The 17,419-nt window shown below is 38.3% G+C and overlaps 1 protein-coding gene across 40 annotated transcripts in view; it reads left to right on the top strand.

Annotated features, from left to right (window-relative positions):
• Clasp2 (cytoplasmic linker associated protein 2) overlaps positions 1–17,419 on the top strand; it is a 173,905-nt gene that overhangs the window by 75,944 nt on the left and 80,542 nt on the right. For all 40 annotated transcript variants that reach the window (XM_085688948.2, XM_085688947.2, XM_085688946.2 and 37 more), the window contains 7 exons: positions 3,073–3,152; positions 10,315–10,407; positions 11,159–11,304; positions 12,167–12,302; positions 13,172–13,242; positions 15,045–15,104; positions 16,876–16,953. In XM_085688948.2, the coding sequence (XP_085545074.1) occupies positions 3,073–3,152; positions 10,315–10,407; positions 11,159–11,304; positions 12,167–12,302; positions 13,172–13,242; positions 15,045–15,104; positions 16,876–16,953 (664 nt within the window). The remainder of the gene's footprint in view (positions 1–3,072; positions 3,153–10,314; positions 10,408–11,158; positions 11,305–12,166; positions 12,303–13,171; positions 13,243–15,044; positions 15,105–16,875; positions 16,954–17,419) is intronic.

Genomic DNA, 17,419 nt, shown 5'->3' with positions numbered 1-17,419 from the left:
AATGCTCCCCTTACCCCACATCCTTGCCAGCTGAGCTGTTTCTTTTTTTATTTTTCTTGACCATTTTTGCTGTTGAAATCTCAAAGTAATTTTGATTTGCATTTATTTCCCTGAAAGACTAAGAACAGTGGCCATTTCTTTAAGTTTTTCTTAGCTGTTTGAGTTTCCTCTGTTGAGAATTCTCTGTTTGGATCTGTATCCCACTTTTAAATTGAGTTATTTGTTTTCTTGATGTGCAGTTTTCCGAGTTCTGTATATATTTTAGATATTAGCCATCTATTTGATGTGTTGTTGGAAAAAATCTCCTATTTTGTAGCCTGCATCTTTGTCCAAATGATGGTGTCCTTTGCCATGCAGAAGCTTTTCAGTTTCATAAGGTCTCATTTAATTGTTTTTATTGCCTGTGGTGTCACTGTTTCTTTCAGAAAGTCTTTTTCTTCACCAGTGAGTTTAAGACTATTCCCCATATTCTCTTCTATCATATTCAGTCTATCTGGCCTTATATTAAAGTCCTTGATCTATTTGGAGTTGAGTTTTATGCAGGGTGATAAAAGTGGATCTGTTTACATTCTTCTTCATGCAGCTATCCAGTTTGACTAGCAGCATTTGTTGAAGATGCTTTCTTTTTTCAGTACATATTTCTGGTTTTTAAAAAGTAATAAATTAGGTATCCATAGATGTGAGGACTAATTTCTGGGTCTTCAGTTTGATTCCATTGATTAGCCTGTCTGTTTTTCTGCCAATACCATACTGTTTTTTTTATTATTATAGCTCTGTAGTATATAGCTGGGAGTTAGGGGTGGTGATGCCTCCAGCAGTTCTTTTATTGTTCAGTATTGTTTGGGCTATTTTTATTTATTTGTGTGTGTGTTTCCATAAGAAGCTGAAAATTGTTCTTTAAATTTCTCTGAAGAATTGTATTAGGGTTTTGATGGGGATTGCATTGAATATCTAGAGTGCCAGTGGTAGGATCTAACTCCAAACTTTAAACTATTTAATTGGAAAGGTTTTAAAGTTAGTTGTCCCTTATGATATATATTTGTGTGGTTTAAGTATTGAATTCTTACACTAAGCAAATAATTAAATATTTGAGTTCGATTTAGAAATCAGAACTGCCAGTATTAATCCAGGCTCTGCCCAGGAGGAGGTGGCTCACAACTTTTAATTTTTTGTTATTATTTCTCATTTTATGAGTATGGGTGTTTTACTTTCATGTATGTCTGTGTCCTGTTACATATCTGTGCCTACAAGAGGCCAAAAGAGCACGTTGGATCCCCTCGAACTGGAGTTACAGATTGTTGTAAGCTGTCATGTATGTGATAGGAATCAAACCCAGATCCTCTGGAAGAGCCTAATGCTCAAGTCATGCTATTTTTATAAAGCATTTAGTACAGATTAAGTCTTCTTTATCCAAAATGCTTGGGACCAGTCATATTTTGTACTTGTAAAATATTTTTATTTTAAATTTTGGCATGTCAGCATATACATAATGCGATATTTAGGGCTAAAGTCTAAATATAAACTTCATCTGAGTATACCCACATCTAGAGAGAGTTGCATGTATCTCAAACAAGCTAGTTTCTGAAGCAGCATTGAATGGTGTGACATCACAGTGTTGCTTGCATTTGTTCTGACCAAGTATCTGACAAGAGACAACATAGCGGCCGTTTTAGAATTTGAGGGGCGCATCCCATCCTTGTGTGGAAGACCTGGTTGCTGATGGTAAGACAGCTAGTTACACTGTCAGCCATCAGGAATGAGGAGCGAAGCATGCTAGGGCTAACCCAGCTTCCTTTCTCCTTTTTATTCCATCTTCGACCCCAGCCCACAGAATGGTGTCATCCACAATTGAAAGTTGGGTTTTAGCCGTGGTTACCAGTATGGAGGATGCAGTCACTAGAGCTTGCTTGCATGCCATTAGTAGATGGCTTCAGTCAGAGAACATTTTCGTAATGGTCATTGGGGACTTCATAAACTGGTCAAAGTACCAAGACTCTTGAGTACCCAGCCACAAATGGGACAATTTGTCACTCCTTCCAACGTTCATGGAACATTGTATAAGGGGGGAGGAAAGAATGAAAGTGCTGGAGGAAACAGGAGAGGCATAAGGACTTGAGTGTACATTCTAGGTAGCATGTGCTTGCTGTGCTCACTTTACAGCTGCTTTGATTACATGCACAAGATTGGGCTTCTCAACACTGTTGGAGAGGGAGGGGTTCATGATGTACCAGTCCTTCTTGAGGAGTTTACACAGTTCATGGTTGTGGGAGAGAGATGTTTCCTACAGTGGTATAACTCACGCTTCTGTAAACAACCCCCTTCAAGTCCCTGATGGCTGCAGCTTTCACTCTTCCTGCATCACCTGTTGCAGAGCTCAACAGAAAGTCGCTGGTTCCGTCCATTAGGTCCAACGCCTCAGAGGAGGGTAGAGATGGAGCCGAATGGTCGTAGCTTAACAGTTAGCTTTTAAATAGCTGCTCCTTACTAGCTAACCATATTGATTTTCTGTGTACAATAAGCGAAGACTTGTGCAGTCAGGTTTATGTCAAAATCCTCATTTCTTTCACATGTTCCTAAACATCACATCTTATATAGATTTCTGTGTCAGTTATCTGTCATCATTTATTGAAATTTAATGTCATTTAAAGTTGCCAAGTGGTGATTGATTTAGGGGTTTTGAGACAAGTTTTTCTCTTTGTCGTTCAGGCTGACTTTGGGCTTGTTTCAGTTTTCCTGCTCAGCCTTTCTGGTGCAAGGATTACAACCTTGACCATCACACCTGTCCTGCTGTTCAGTTTTTAAATGTTTAGCCTTTCCCTTGTATTTGTGTCTTTGCTAATGCATCAAATGGTTGTGGGGTTGGAAACTTCTGCTGTCATATCAGGAAATAATCAAATACTACCATATGCCTTGACTTTTTGGAAAGTTGCCCCATTTTGAAATGTTTTTGTATGCACTGGAATATTCTTTAGAATTATGTTATTGTTATATCAAAGGGATGCTTCACATTCTCTTTGTTGTCAAGATACTTAAAAATATTCCTTAGAAAATCAGTTTCTTCTTAATCAACAGGTGCTTCTAAAGAAGGAGGGGCTGGAGCGGTTGATGAGGATGACTTTATCAAAGCTTTTACAGATGTTCCTTCTGTTCAGGTAAGGCTTTTGGTGTCCCCATGAGATTTCTCTGCCTTTTTATGTCCTGTCTTTTGTTCCTTTAAAAAAATTGTTGGGTATACAGCTAGATGACTCAGGGGTCAAGTGCTTTGCCAATACAAACTTGAAGACCTGAGTTTGACTCTGAATCCCGCATAAACGTGGACGGAGAAAACCAATTCCACAGTTGTCTTCTGACTCTCCACATGCCCACATACACACATCATCCACAATAAGCAGAGGAAAGTTCAAATGCTTAAAAAAGTTTTCCTTAAATGAAAGTATGGATGACATATTAGACATTATCAAGCTATTAATTTTTTTTTTTTTGAGGCAGGGTTTCTCTGTAGTTTTAAAGCCTGTCCTGGAACTAGCTCTTGTAGACCAGGCTGGCCTTGAACTCACAGAGATCCACCTGCCTCTGCCTCCTGAGTGCTAGGATTAAAGGCATGTACCACCACCATCCAGCAATTATTTTTATAATTAAATTTTCAAATTATTTTTCTGTAAATCTTAAATAAAATCAAATCCATGACTTAGTGATATTACATTGCTGTGTCAGACTTACAGTTCATATTTTTGAAATAATTAGTTTTGACCCCAGAGAGTGCTGGAAGCTGACAAATAGAGATCTGAAAGTCCTTGCCCCAGGAGTCAAGAGTCAAAAAAGTCAAAGTGGAATATGCACAAGTAAGGCAGTCATTTTGTATCTAATAAGCAAGTAATCACTACAGTGTATATAACATTCCTACAAATTACATAACCTTGTACCCCAGTATTGTTTGGTGTATTTTTTCACAACTCAAAGTTTGTAATTCTGTTTCTTCAGATAGTTATTGTGTGAATAGAGTTCTTGTGTCCTTTCTGTTGATGACTTTCAGTTTGTTTCCAGTTTTTTGATGTTACTTATTTGTAAGATGTTTTTGTTTGCATGCTTTTTAAAACAGGGTCTCATGTAGTCCAGTCTGATCTTTAATTCCTGATCCTTCTTCCTCTAACTCCCAAGCATACTAGGATTGCAGGTACCACCATACTCTGCTCTTGCAAGACTTTCTTTCTAGTGTGGTTTATATGAGATTGCATAGCTACCTGTGTCGCTATATTCTGCTGTAAAGGATTATCATTCCACTTCTAAGAATCCTCCACTGTAGGAAGATGCTTCTCCTGTATAAGAAAATGTTTTGTATTTTCTTCTACTGTTCTGAGTGTGTGTGTGTGTGTGTGTGTGTGTGTGTGTGTGTGTGTGTGTGTGAGAGAGAGAGAGAGAGAGAGAGAGAGAGAGAGAGAGAGAGAGAATGCTTATTTCTTCACTTTCTGTCTGCACTTCCTGTCACTTTGAACCATGGCTGTCCCTGCTCAGTGTTGTCTTGAAGGTCTGGTTGCTGTATTTGCATACTGCTTCACAAGGTGTGAGCTATTCAGCTCTCTCAAAGGAAAAGCTGTCCTTAATCCATGTAAGGACTTAAGTTATAGGAATACTTTAAAAATGTTTTTGATTTGAAAGTATTTGAAATATTTTTATTTTAAGATGCTTCCTCCCTCTTGTGTATTTTGTAGGACTTTCGTAAAAAGGAATGGTTAGTGTTCTAGCAATAGTTGTGGAGCTTGGCTGGCCTTGATCATTGTTCATTGTTCAGTATGCTCTGCCAGAGCGGGGTCATTACAGCATCACTGAAGCCACGGGCTGCCCAACTTTAGGACGGAGAGCAGGCTTCCCGACTACCCATTGCATCACCATCCCTGCCCCTAGAGAGTCTGTCTCTTCAATGCCCATGCTATTATTAAAGTAGAATTTTCCTTTCGTTAAAGTCCTCACATAATTGGTGGTTATTGCTGTCGTCGTCCTCCTGCACTGCTATGAGGTCCCTGCTGCTGGCCAAATCCTTACTCTGGTCATGTCTGGACAGCAGTACACTATTACCTATGGATCAACTGTACTGACTGTGTGATCATTTTAAATTAAGAATTGCTAGTGTGTAATCAGAGATTAAATATGGCAGTGCCATCAAGTGCATGGTAAACACATGCTAGCTATTATACCACCCTAAATGCTGTTATATTCCTTCCTTCCTTCCTCCCTTCCTTCCGTCCTTCCTTCCTTCCTTCCTCCCTCCCTCCCTCCCTCCTTCCTTCCTTCCCTCCCTCCCTCCCGTCCGTCCGTTCCTCCTCCTCCCTCCCTCCCTCCCTCCCTCCCTCCCTCCCTCCCTCCCTCCCTCCCTCCCTCCCTCCCATCCGTCCCTCCTTCCTTCCTTCCTTCCTTCCTTCCTTCCTTTCTTCCTATTTAATATATGTTTAATTGAAATATAATAGATTTCTCCCCTTGGCTTTCTTCTCTCTAACCCCTTCCATACTCTACCCCTATATCTCCCTCTCAGATTAATGGCCGCTTTGATTATTATTGTTACATATATAAAGATGTACAAATATATAAAATACAAACTACTGAGTCTGGTTTTTGTTGATTATGTGTATATGAATTCGGGCTGACCATTTTGTGTTGGGTACCTAGTTAGGGGCCTCTCTTCTGGGAGAGGCTAATTCTCCCTCTCTCGGCAGTCATTAGTTGCTTGTAGTTCCTTGTCTAGGAATGTGATTTTCCTCCTGCATTAGCATGTCTGCTGGTTCTGTCATTGTTTGAGCAGCTGTTTTTACAACAGACTTTGTGGTCTTCTGGCTCTTACAATCTTTCCACCCTTCTTCTGAAATGTTCCTGAGCCTTAGGTACATGAATTGTCTTGAAGATGCATACCTGGTACCTGCAGAGGTCAAAAGAGGTCGTGGATCCTCTGGGATAGAGTCACAGATGGTTTTGTGCTACCATGTGGGCCTCTGCAAGAGCACCCAGTGCTCTTAACTAATGAGCCAACTTTACAGCCCCAGTTGTGTTTTCTGTAATGGTCTCTGTTTGCTCTAAGGAGAAGCTTCTTTGATGAGGAGTGAGAGCTACACCTATCTGGATATTAAGGATAAGTTTCAAAGTGTAGTTAGAAATTGTGCAATAGGGGCAGTAGTAGGTTCTCTTTCAAGCCCCATGACCTCACAAGTCTAGAGTAGTTGTCTCCATCTAGCAACCAGCATGTTTTCCTTCTTGTTGCGTGGCCGTAAGTCCAATTAGACAACCATTGATCATCACAAAGATTTGAGTTACTACCATTGCACCCTTAGGTAATTCCTGTGATAATCAGTGTTCTGTTTCATAGGCACCACAGCTCTATAGGATCGATTGCTTCCCTTTGGCAACTTGCATAGTACTTTCTGGCACTGTGGAAGCTAGAACACAAGAAGAAAGCTTTCAGATTAGATCCAGTTTGAATTACCCAAATCCTCTGTCCTAAGTATTGTGTGGGTTTGCAGCAACAGTAACTTTCTTTACTCTCTGAGAGGCAGCCAGGGGAAACAGTAGTAGCCTATATTGTTTTTAGAGTCATTTGGTCTACCATGACCAACAATGGAGGCTTCTCATGCCTAGAACTGGGGGTGTTGTTAGGTAATCTATGGCTCTTGTGGTGAGCGTTGTCAGCCCAAAGCCAGGTGGTGTAACTTCACTTAAGGGGTGTGTGTGTGTGTGTACATTTACGTACATTGCATGTAATTTAATTTTAGGTTGCTATAAAATAATGTGATTCCTTGAGGCTTCATCAAACAGCCTTAGTGTTGTTGCTCAGCCCTCCTGTATTGACCTCCCTCCTCCTCCCCAGTTAGAGCCCTCTATCCCATTTTCCCCGTTTCCTCTTTCATTTCTTACTCGTGAACTCCTTTCCATCTGGATGAAGCATCAGTTTTTGACCACCTCTCTACCTTCATTCTCATGAGTTATCCACCTCACACACTTGAGTTTTGATGTCTCCTGATCAAATCGCTTTCTTCCAGTCATTGACTAAAATGCCTCCTGTTACCCAGGACCTCCATGCTTTTGCACAGGACTCTGCTGCTGCTCCTCCGTGATGCAGAGGTCCTCAGTATTTGTCTTCTCCACCGACTCCAAGTAGCTTCTCTGACTTGTGATTTTGCTTCTCACCCAGGCTTTGACACTGAAGGTTCTTACAGTAATGTTGTTCATAATGCATTAAAATCTTCTGTTTCTAATTTCAAATACCCATTTTGCAAAAGCACAACTATGGATATTTCTAAATATAACAGTTTTTCTCTACTCTCCTAGCCAAGAAAGAACTGCCAAAAGACAAAAGAAATCACAGAGCACACAGCTCTTAATACATAGCACAAGTGCTTCGCAGCCTGACATCCATGCTCTTAGGGTTATGTCTGTGCTTTTTCAGAAGTACTTGTTTTCTGTAGCCTCAGAAGGCTGTCCTGTTGTTTCAGGACCATGGTTCTTCCTCCCTCACCCGGGACCAGTACCTACAGTGCTCTACAGCTTGCTGTTTTGTACTTTCTTAACGCACTTGCAGAGATCATTGACCTTATGTGAGTTCAAGCTCTTGCTTTTTAGAACCTTCTTGCTGCCTAGTAAACATTTCTGGGTTTCACTACTTAAAAAGAAGTGGGCTAGTGAGATGGCTTAGTAGATAATTGTGCTTCCCACCAAGACTGCCAACCTGAAGTTGGTCCTGGAACCCACGTGGTGAAAAGAGAGAACCATTTTCACAAATGAGAAACTGAGTGAAAGGTCTAGATTAGTGGCAGGATATTCGTGTAGCATTCCTGAGGTTCTGATTCGATCCCCAGCAATAGGGAAGAAATAATGCGCTGCATGTCCTCCAAACACTGCTCCTTCTTAGCTTCACCTCCTTTCCAGGTAGCTGTATGCACCTGATATTTCTTTTTCTTTTTTAAAAAAAATGTTATTTAAAATCTTTTATTATCCAATGTATTTTTGTCATATGTTTTCCCTACCCCCATACCGCCTAACTTCCTATTCTTTTTCTCTAATTAAAAAACAAACAAAACAACAACAAAAAAGAAAAGAAAAAAGCCAAAGTACACACAAAAGGCATGTAGCACAAGTGCTACCCTAGAATGAGATGATGATTTGGTGGCTGAAGAGAAGGCTTGACAGTAAAGAACATGCACTTCTCTTGCAGAAGACCCGGGTTGGAGTCTCACCATCTACGTGACAACTCACGACCATCTTCAACTCCAATTTCAGGGCATCCAAAACTTCTTCTGATCTCCACAGGCACCAGGCACACATGCAGAACATGTACATATATGCAGGCAAAGCATTCATACACATAAGACAAAAGCTAAAAAATTTTAAAAGTGTATGTGTGTGAGTGAAGAAAACTATCAGCTATCAATTACAAGTAGCTTCTTCGTTAGGGGGTCTCTTTGCTCCTCCCCTTTTCCGTACTGAGATTTCATCCCTCTCACCTCCACCTCCCACATACAGGGTTTCTCCGTGGAACCCCCGACTGTCCTGGAACTCAGAGAGCTAGCTGCTGCTCATGCCTCTCACCACCTGGCTTCATACTGGGATTTTTGTCTTCTTGGTTCACAGTTTTGCTGTAATAGTTGTGAAAAACTCTTTTCCTAGTTTACTCCTCTCCTGTCTGTCTGCTTCACATCCATTTCCTTTACAGATGGATCCTTCTTTATTTGGCCAACTGACTCTCAAAGTGTTTATTAAGGGTTACTCCTGGACCCTATCTTCCTACTTTATTTTGTTGCCTCATGACTTCCTTCAACATCATGGCTTTATCTAGCATCTTTATATTGATTGTACCTAATTTTACCTTTAAGCCAGACCTCTGCTAAGCATCAGAAACATTTATTTACAATCAGTGTTTTATTTGGCATTTCCTTTTATAGGAGTCTCTCAGACATCTCAAACACAACCTGTTTAAAATTAGAATTATAGTCTCTCCTCCAACACTTGATCCTCCAGTGTTCTTTATGTAGAAACCGTTATTCAGTCAGCTAGAGAAGTTAGAAACCAAGGAGGAATTTTACAACAGATTCTTAACCCGGTGTTCTTTGTATACCTAGGAAAAACATGGGGATCCCAATAAGAGATGGCTCTGAAAAATTATGAAGTTCCTGAAGTGAATTTTTCAGTTGACTTTTCCCTTCTTTCATGGTTTAGAAAGTGTCTTTGCATTGTCCTCTGTACTAAAATTAGACGTGGTATTTATAATAAATATAACATTTATTATATATTGTAAATATATACACTATAAATGTATTTGTTATGTATTTATAAATACAATGCTTTTAATATATAACAAATATAGTGTATTGTAAACTGTTGCCAGACGAACCTGTTTTGATTGAGGTTTGCTTTCCCCTTTGTAGTGACACATGTGGTAAGTGACACACATGTGTGCTTAGTCTTCTGGCACGAGCCGTTTCAAATAGTTGTTATTCAACACTAAATTAAAGCATGTCTTGTCTTTTTTTTTTAAATTGATTTTTATTGAGCTCTACATTTTTCTCTGTTCCCTTCCCTGCTTCTCCCCTCCCCTACAACCCTCTCCCAAGGTCCCCATGTTCCCAATTTACTCAGGAGATCTTGTCTTTTTCTACTTCCCATGTAGATTAGATCCATGTATGTCTCTCTTAGGGTCCTCATTGTAGTGTAGGTTCTCTGGGATTGTGGTTTGTAGACTGGTTTTCTTTGATTTATGTTTAAAAACCACCTATGAGTGAGTACATGTGATATTTGTCTTTCTGGGTCTGGGTTACCTTACTCAAAATGATGTTTTCTAGCTCCATCCATTTGCCTGCAAATTTCAAGATGTCTTTATTTTTTTCTACTGTGTAGTATTCCATTGTGTAAATGCACCACATTTTCCTTATCCATTTTTCGGTCAAGGAGCATTTAGGTTGTTTCCAGGTTCTGGCTATGGCAAACAATAAAGCATGTCTTTCCAACAATGTGTTATAATAGTATATTTGTGCAGTTTTTGAGAAACTGTTCTGTTTTTGTTTGGACGTGTCTCCATTGGAAGCATTCTACAAGTATATTTGAGGTTGTTTATGTGGGGACAAGTGGCAAAAAGGGCAGTGGGGAAAAACATTGGGGCATCTATTGTATGTAACTGTCTCCACTGGTGGCAAGAGTGTGAAATGACCTTACTATATAAAAGTTTATATAAAATATAAACTATTTCAAATACCAATGCTTATATTTGTTATTTTCGAAATTTTATTATAATTTTAAATCTGAAAATTTGTTGTTTAAATTTTCAATCTTCTCTTTAAGATCTATTCTAGTCGAGAACTTGAAGAAACGTTAAATAAGATCAGGGAGATTTTGTCAGATGACAAACATGACTGGGACCAACGTGCCAATGCAGTAAGTTTTCGTTCTTTATATTCTTATCTTCTCAGCAGCGTTCCTGTTCAAAACTCAGAGAGAACATGTGTTCAGCTGTGACAATCAATAAAGACTTTAGACTTTCATATTTGACTCATTTTTATTAGCCTTTCTCTCTGGTACTATATACTATCAAATTTGTAAAGTTTTTGCCTCTGGTGGAAAAATTAATATATTTCTTGCAAGTTTGACTTAGCCTATCAGTAGTACAGCTGAACACAGTTTTGTTTATTTACTTTACTCAATTTAATATTAGTTTTTCTTTTTCTCACTTTGTTTTTATTATGTATTTATTGTGTCTTATTTAGTTAGCATGTGTGTGAGGCCTTTGTATAAGCTTAAGCACACACACCCACATAGCACAGAAGGGAAGGGATTTGAGTCTATTAATAAGTAATAATAGTGGTTGTCTCACATTATGAATGTACTTAAATGTCATAAATTAAATCTTTTAAAATGATCAATGTTATGGTAATTAAATTTTACTGTACATTAAAAAAGAATGAATAATTTAAAAATTTAAATGTATTGTTTTTGTATATATGTATCTATGCTACATGTAACTAAACTTGCAATGCTGTTTTTAGAAAGATTTTTGTTGTTTTATATGTTTATTTACAAGATGCATGCAGTGCCACTAAAATGTCTGAGTTTAGTTAGGTAAATGTAATCTTTAGATGGTGTCGACTGTTACCTTTTCCAACAATAATGAAATTTTTCTTTCTTTTAGCTTAAGAAAATCAGATCACTGCTTGTTGCTGGGGCTGCACAATATGATTGCTTTTTTCAGCATTTACGTTTGTTGGATGGAGCGCTTAAGCTGTCTGCTAAGGATCTCAGATCCCAGGTGGTCAGAGAAGCTTGCATCACTGTTGCGTAAGTGTATCCCTCTCCTGCTGAGGACTTTTGTTTGTTTGTTGCTCAGGGTCTTACTATATAGCCCTGGTTCCCTGACTGTCCGGTGTTTTTTGTTTTACTCTTTACTCTTTGGGGCCGCCTCCCAGCTCCCAAATAGATCACACAGAGACTTATTATTATAAATGTGCAGCCTTCGCTTGGCTTATTTCTTGTCAGATTTTCTAACTTAAATTATTCCATCTAATTTTTGACTCTGGATTTTTACCTTGCCTTCTGTATACCTTTCTTTACTTCTTATTTTATGTCTGGCTGGGTGGCTGGCCCCTTCTTTTCTCACTCTTTGATCCTCTTTTCAGATACTCCTCCTAGTTATTTTCTGCCTGCTAGCCCTGCCTATCTTTTCTCCTGCCTTGCTATTGCAGTTCAGTTCTTTATTAGATCAATAATCAGGTATCAAAGTAGAAATATCTGAAGAAAACCCACAATCATAGTAATAATTTTATTGAACGTTTACTTAGCTTTCATAGGTTGATGCTGTGATCACATAGCATCTGTAAATGTCACAGAAATAAATAAAACGCCATATTTTGTCTTTGGATTACCAGTTACTAGATGGGAAAAAGAAGAAAAGGTATGATACCTGAAGGGTGGGGCTGTAGCTCAGTTGACAGAAGTATGAATTAAGCCCTTGCTGGCTTTGAAGAATGGCACCTCCTAAGTGATACACTGGTGCAGGTGGTACAAGAGGATCAGGAGTTCAAAGTCATCCTTGACTACAAATCAAATTTGATGCTAGCCTTAGGGATGAATTCTTTCTCAAAATAAATAAATAATATTTTTCTGTATTTAATATTGAAATAATTCTTGTTTTTCTTTGTAGCCACCTTTCAACGGTTTTGGGAAACAAGTTCGATCATGGCGCTGAAGCCATTGTACCTACACTTTTTAATCTTGTCCCTAATAGTGCAAAAGTTATGGCAACTTCTGGTTGTGCAGCAATCAGATTTATTATTCGGGTAGGTTTCTCACAGATCCCCCTCCCCACCCATATACCTAATTTAGTCATATTATTATTATTCTTACCTCTAAAAGAAAGATAATTACTTTTGAATTATTTTTCTGATAATAAAAGCAGTGCGTAGTTAATATAGAACATGTAAATAATGCAAAAGACTGGAAAATATACCCATTTGAATATGGAACACAATGCATTTATGCATGTATATATGTGTACTTGTGTATGTAATCACAGATGGTGTATATAGTCATGAAAGCAGTAAACAGTATGGGATGCTATATACATAGAGATTTTGATAAAAATTAATGATATTATAATTTTATAAAATATCAGAAATGGAGTACTTAATAGCTAAATCAGAAATGAGAAAAGTGCCAGTCCATAGGTGACACATGTCCATGCATACATTCTCTATCTATAATGAACATTTTAGTGTTTACTTCACTAAAGAAAAGCATAACAATTAGAAATTGAAGGGCAGTAACTATTACTTACTAGACTCTTAAGAGCTGTGTGATTCAGCCAGAATGAAAGCTCATTTAAAGTCATCACTTCACTATAATTGAGTGTGAGTATACTGTGATCTCACTGACATGTGATTACTATTTCTACGCACCCTTTGTGTTGATCTCACAGATTTTTATGGGCATGCAAACAATTTATCTTCATTACATATTGGTGACTTCACAACTCTCTCTTGAAAACTATACCATCATCATTATTACTCTCTTTGGGGAATTTGGGTTTCTGTAGATCTGATTTGCAACTCTTTCTGACTATTCCATAGCTAAGCCCTTGCGTATAAGACACACAGGGACTACATGATGTGCATAGTGCTTTCATGCTTTTCTAAAATGTCTTTTTCAGCATACCCATGTACCCAGACTTATACCGTTAATAACAAGCAACTGTACATCAAAATCAGTACCTGTGAGGAGGTAAGTTTGGGAGGGGGGGAGGTTTGTAATATAAATTTTACTATTAAGTAATACATTTAATTGTTTTTGTTTGTTTTAGAGACAGAATTTTTCTGTGTAGCTTTAGAGCCTGTCATAGAACTTGCTCTGTAGACCATCCTGGCCTCGAACTCACAGAGATCCACCTGCCTCTGCCTCCCGAGTGCTGGGATTAAAGGCGTGCACCACCACCACCCAGTGTACATTTAATTCTTAATTTAGTGTAACAGTTATGACTTCTTAAAATGCACACTTGCCCTCATACACTTGTGGCGATCAGTAGACGTTCCTTTTTTAACCATGTGAATCCTGGGCCTCCAAATCAGTTCCCCAGCCTGGAGTGAGCACCCTTCCTTACCTAGCCATCTCTTTAGCTTATGATACAAGCTTTTTAACCACATCCTATTTAAGGGAAGGGGGATAAAGCAACTGTTGTGAGCACTCATGTTTACCAGACTTATTACTTCAGGTATGGTTTATGTAGTTCACCAATTGCCTTGTTCTTCAGAGTACAGAGTTAGGAATATCTAGAATTCTACAACTGCACTATTGTATACCTCAGTGCATATGTAAATTATGGGGCTAATGAGTTCACTCTAGAGACTGCAGATGAAACATTTAAGGGTTTCTAATCTTGTGTGTATAAGACAGTAAATAGATAAATCAAGTCTGTTAGTCCCTCTCTTTTTCTTTTATAAAGAAAAATGTTCTGGAGAAAAGAACATTCATTCATTTTGAGAAAAGGTTTTTACAGTATTGCCAGGCTGGCCTTGAACCCATGGTTGTTCTGCCTTCAGTTCCTGAATGCTGAGATTTCAGGTGTGCACCATCATACCTATCTTGATTTCATCAAAACTTAGGGGCATCAGCAACTAAGACCTGAAGGCTAATAATGTAGTTTGGTGGTAGAGCATTGCCTAACACTTAAGAATCAAGATCACAACAAATATAAGGACCATATTTGTATCTTTAGGCCCAGTATTTGTGCACTGAATGTTGGAGAGCAATCCAGTTTGCCCTTTGTCATTGGACAAAGACTGAATAAGGAGTTATGTCCTTTACTTGGTTTAAAATTTTTAGACCAGTTCTGTGTTCAACTCTTTGAAATCTCAGCAGTCAGAAAATAGTAGCCCATAAGTAAATCTGGCTAACAGCCCATTTTTTTTCAAAACCTACAAATGAAGAACAGAAGGGCTGACGTTGAGAATTAGAGGGCTTAGGAGAAAACATACATAAATTTACTTTAAAATCCTATGTGCACATAATTAAGTAGAAACAAAAGTTCTAGGCAGTCATGTATTTATTGGCTATCACTGTATATTTCATTCTGTCTGTGTATGATGTATGTTGGGACTGCATAACACATGTGAAGGTCAGAGGACTACTTTGTAGAGTTATGAGTCATGCAGAGCCATCCCTTTGGGCTCCATCATAGACATTTTACTTTTAGTGAATATTTTGGAATTAAATTATAGGACTTAAAGTCCCTTTAAGCTATCAAGCATAGTAATATTAAGTCCTTTAGATTAGTTTTTTTTTTTTCCTAACTAAGGTAATCTTTGTTTTATGTGCATTGGTGTCAAGGTATCAGATTTCTTGGAACTGGAGTTATGGACACTTGTGAGCTGCCTTATGGGTGCTGAGAGTTGAACCCTGCTCCTCTGGAAGCTCTTAATCACTGAGCCCTGACTTGTGTTTAATTCATGGGAAAATGAAGTATTTTGAAAGAAAGTATGAATGTGTTTCTGAGTATGTTTAATTGTAATTTAGCATTTGTTTTTCAGGCGTTCATTTGAATTTTTAGATCTGTTGCTGCAGGAGTGGCAGACTCATTCACTGGAAAGGTAGGCACCCTACACACATCTATTCCCCTTCTCATGGCAGCAGTCATACAGAAGCGTGGTTTACATTGTTTCTGATTTTGTCTAGAGATATTTGTCCTTGTCTTTCTTCCTTAGAGCTGAGGTGCTCTGTCCTCCTGTACTCACAGCAGTGAATAGTGTGGCTTTGGTGGGTTGTGTGATGGCCCCTTAGGTAGAGTAGGGTATGTAACATCCTTCGTGTGGAATTAGGAAAACGTTTTGAAAAGCACTATAAGAGGTAGGTTCCTTGAATTGCAGTCTCTCATGTAATGAATGGTTTGTCAGAAGTAAGAAAGGGCCTCCTGTTTGAAGGAAGATATCTAAAAAACAAAAAACAAAAACAAACAAACAAAAAACAAGAATTTGTTGGACTGTTTCTCCACAGTAGCTGACAGGTGTCACTGGACAGCAGCCATTGTAACTCTGACATGAGGGAAAGTGTGAACAGCTAGTTAGCTCTGTCCAGGGCTATGTCAGTACTATTTCATGCTACTTTTATTTTCCAGACATCAGAGACAACCTGCATTTTTATGAGTGTACTGCTGATTTTTTGAGTATATTGCTGATTTCTATTTTAATGGAATTCTTCACAGTTTTTTTTTAAAGAATTTTTAAGAAATTGTATGTGTGAGTATGTCCATGGAGTATGGGTACCCTAGGAAGCCAAAGGTATCAGATCCCCTGAGGCTAGGGTTATAGTAAGCTATAAACTACCTGATGTGGGTTCTGGGGATCAAACTCCATTCATCTGCAAAACAGTATGTGCTCTTAACTGTTAAGCCATCTCTACAGCTCTTACAGGTTTTGTTTATTTCTTTGTTTTTTAATAGGATTTTTTGAAATCATAAGCATGAAGTAATTCAAAGGTTTTTATTCAAGTGTTTGTTTTGTGGCAGGTATTTATGTATTGGTTAGATCAGTGGTTCTCAATCTGTGTGTTGCGACCGCTTTGTGGGTTTAATGTCCCTTTCATAGGAGTCACATATCAGATGTCCTGCATATCAGATATTTACATTGCAATTCATAACATTAGCAAAATTACACTTATAGAGTAGCAATGAAAATAACTATTTGGGAGTCACCACAACATGAAGAACTGTATTAAAGGGTCGTATAGCATTAGGAAGGTTGAGAACCACTGAGGTATATCATACTTGTAACAAATAATTTTTTACAATTGTGGGATAGTGAAGAGCCAACCATACGGATATTTTACACCCTCAAATTTATAATAAGTTTTAAATTCAAATACTGAATATTTATTTACCTGTTGTCAGAATTCTACGAAAATAATTACTTTGAGATTGATAGTCGCTGAATTATCAGAAGGTAGCAATATATGGGTGATATGTTTAGGGCAAATTGTTAGAAACTCCTATAATCCTTGAGCATGCCATACCTGTCATCCCACCTAGTTGAAGGGTGGGGAGAGAAAACTAAGTCAGGTTGGCTCAGGCTGCATAGAAAGATTTTATCTCAAAGAATAAAGGGTGGTAGGTATTGTATTACACACTGGCAGTCTCAGCACTCTGGAGTCTGATATAGGAAGATTGTTTGGAGTTTAAGACCTTCCTGGGTTGTATAGCAACACTCTACCTTTACAGAGAGAAAGGAAAAGGAGGAAAAAAATGCTACAATCTTAGTTATTTCACCACTTTTTCCCCTCCTTTGGGGTAGATGTGTACCATGTAGGAAAAACTTTTATTCATGGTGAAATATTAAGTATTAACATAAAGATGCATTTGTTGTGTAGACATGCAGCTGTCTTGGTTGAAACTATTAAGAAGGGAATTCATGATGCTGATGCTGAGGCCAGAGTGGAGGCAAGAAAGTAAGTCTGTTCTATATTTTTGTGAAAACTTAATTAAACATACTTTGAGGTACTTTTGTTGTTGTTCTTAATGAATTACATTGAGAGATGATTGTATCACCAATATCTCCGTTATTGTTTGACTAACACTTCAGCAGAACTGAAATGCATTTTATCCACTAACTCTTTGCTGGACATAGAACATCATCATTGTTCTCATTCCATTAGAGAGTATTCACTTTCATTGTCAATAAGAAAACTGCATTTATTGCGCAGGTATTATGCTCCTAACACTAACTAAGGCTCTTGGTGCACCCCTCACTCCTACCCTTTTTGAGACAGGTTCTCACTTTGTAGCTCTGGCTGACCTGACTCACTCTGTACACCAGCCTGGCCTTGAACTTACACAGATCCAGCTGCCTCTGCCTTCTGCACCATCACAGCTGGCTTATTTTTAACTTTTTAATTCTGAAGATAATCCTGAAAA

This window comes from Myodes glareolus, chromosome 4 (assembly GCF_982192425.1).
Source record: "Myodes glareolus chromosome 4, mMyoGla1.1, whole genome shotgun sequence".
NCBI lineage: Eukaryota > Metazoa > Chordata > Mammalia > Rodentia > Cricetidae > Myodes > Myodes glareolus.
This window is presented reverse-complemented; position numbering and strand designations above follow the sequence as displayed.